The sequence below is a fragment of the Macadamia integrifolia genome, chromosome 2 (assembly GCF_013358625.1).
Source record: "Macadamia integrifolia cultivar HAES 741 chromosome 2, SCU_Mint_v3, whole genome shotgun sequence".
In the NCBI taxonomy this organism is placed as follows: Eukaryota; Viridiplantae; Streptophyta; class Magnoliopsida; order Proteales; family Proteaceae; genus Macadamia; species Macadamia integrifolia.
Genome location: NC_056558.1, coordinates 10,740,554 through 10,742,265, shown reverse-complemented (window position 1 = coordinate 10,742,265; position 1,712 = coordinate 10,740,554). Strand labels below are relative to the sequence as shown.

The 1,712-nt window shown below is 33.6% G+C and overlaps 1 protein-coding gene across 3 annotated transcripts in view; it reads left to right on the top strand.

Moving 5' to 3' along the window:
- LOC122066884 (deoxyhypusine hydroxylase-B) overlaps positions 1-598 on the top strand; it is a 12,960-nt gene extending 12,362 nt beyond the window's left edge. For all 3 annotated transcript variants that reach the window (XM_042630724.1, XM_042630718.1, XM_042630711.1), the window contains exons 7-8: positions 92-210; positions 343-598. In XM_042630724.1, the coding sequence (XP_042486658.1) occupies positions 92-210; positions 343-375 (152 nt within the window). In that variant the 3' untranslated portion in view covers positions 376-598. The remainder of the gene's footprint in view (positions 1-91; positions 211-342) is intronic.
- Positions 599-1,712: the final 1,114 nt, after the last annotated feature.

Genomic DNA, 1,712 nt, shown 5'->3' with positions numbered 1-1,712 from the left:
AAAAAAAAAAAAAAAAAAAAAAAAAAAAAAAAAAACCTCCTTTTCAATCCTCTTGTTTCACATTTTAATCCCTTGCATTGGTCATATCTAGATGATACCAGTATTGCGCTTCTTGTGGAATTTGCGAAGGATCCTGAGCCAATTGTTTCTCAGAGCTGTGAAGTTGCTCTAAGCATGCTAGAATTCGAAAGATCGGGCAAATCCTTTGAGGTATGCAACTCAATGCTGAACTTGAACCTTCTCGTAGACAACCACCAATATTGTACTTCAAATGGTTTTCATAAATCTTTACTCCATCCAAAACATGGTTTTATAAATTTTGATAAATCTTTGTCTATGCAGTATCTCTTTATGCAGGCACCTCAAGTGCAGTAGAATCCTTATCAGAAGCAGTTTTACCCAGCAATGATTTACACTAAGGAATCTCTGAAACATGGATTTTTAGGCATCAATCACCAATTATTCTGATCTTATGGATGGATTTTGCCCTTTTACCATTGGTTTTCCATTCGTGACTAACCCAACCAGAAAAGCTGCATTGTACAATAATTGAACGCTAACTTAAAAAAGTAAGCCCAAGAGTGAGGTCTTTTACTTATTTCATAGTGGAACTGTATCATAGGTTTCTCCCCCACCACCCCCCCCCCTTTATTTTATTTTATTTTTTTTATAATATGAGAATAAAAAAACCTTAAATTTAATCAAATGAACTACCAAGCTCAGATAAGAGTAACATGAAGTTGGAACCGTGTGAGCCATCCCTGCTAGTATGTGAACAAATAAAACATCATACCTGTGTATCTCATTCAAATGTACAGATTGAAGAGTAACGGATACATCAAAGGATCTACTTAGCACAAAATCTTCAGCGGGGAGGGAGTGAGTGGCAGTGAGGTTCCGACAGAGGATTTGATTTCATCTAATTTGGCATCGTAGGAGACGGTTCATCTACTTTGGCCTCGTACAGATTTGCAGTTTCGTACGGTCAATTTGAACCGAATTAAATTGGAAGCTAGAATTGTTTTTTGGTGTCGTCAATTGTGTATTAGAGGTAAGGGTGTTAATTGGTTTGGTTTTGGTTTAAATGGTTCACTTCGGTTTACATATATTTTGGTTGAAACTAAAACTGCACCATTTACTAAATGGCTGCAATTTTTAAAACCGTAGCCATTTAGTAAACGGTTTCGGTTTTATGGTTTTAAACAGTTTCGGTTTCAATTTATTCCATAAGGTTTTTAAATAGTTAGCAATCGGTTTGCTAGTTTATTCGCATGTTTACTAAAATTTGATTTTAGTGATAAACGATTCAATCTTGAGAATGTGAAATGCAAATCATTATGTTTTGTTAAAACAACCAAACAAGTAAGGAAAACATTTTTTTTTAATAGAAAATAGTCTCAAGTGCCTCTAACAAGTCAGTAAGTAATGCTTAGAGCAGAGATTTCCTTTCTCTCTTCTCACTCAAAATAATGTGTTATAATATTGAAAAATATATTTTTAATATGTCATGGTATAAACAAAAATTGCATTTTTATCAGTTGACATTCTACTTAGTGCATTAGATTAATTTAATTGGCATTTCAAACAATGAGCAAGCTACCTCTAGAATTACTTGCAACACTCAATCTTTGAATCAAATGAGAAACTAATGATATTTTGCAACCACCTTATTTAATATTTAAACGGGTTAATTGGATCGATTTTAACGGTTT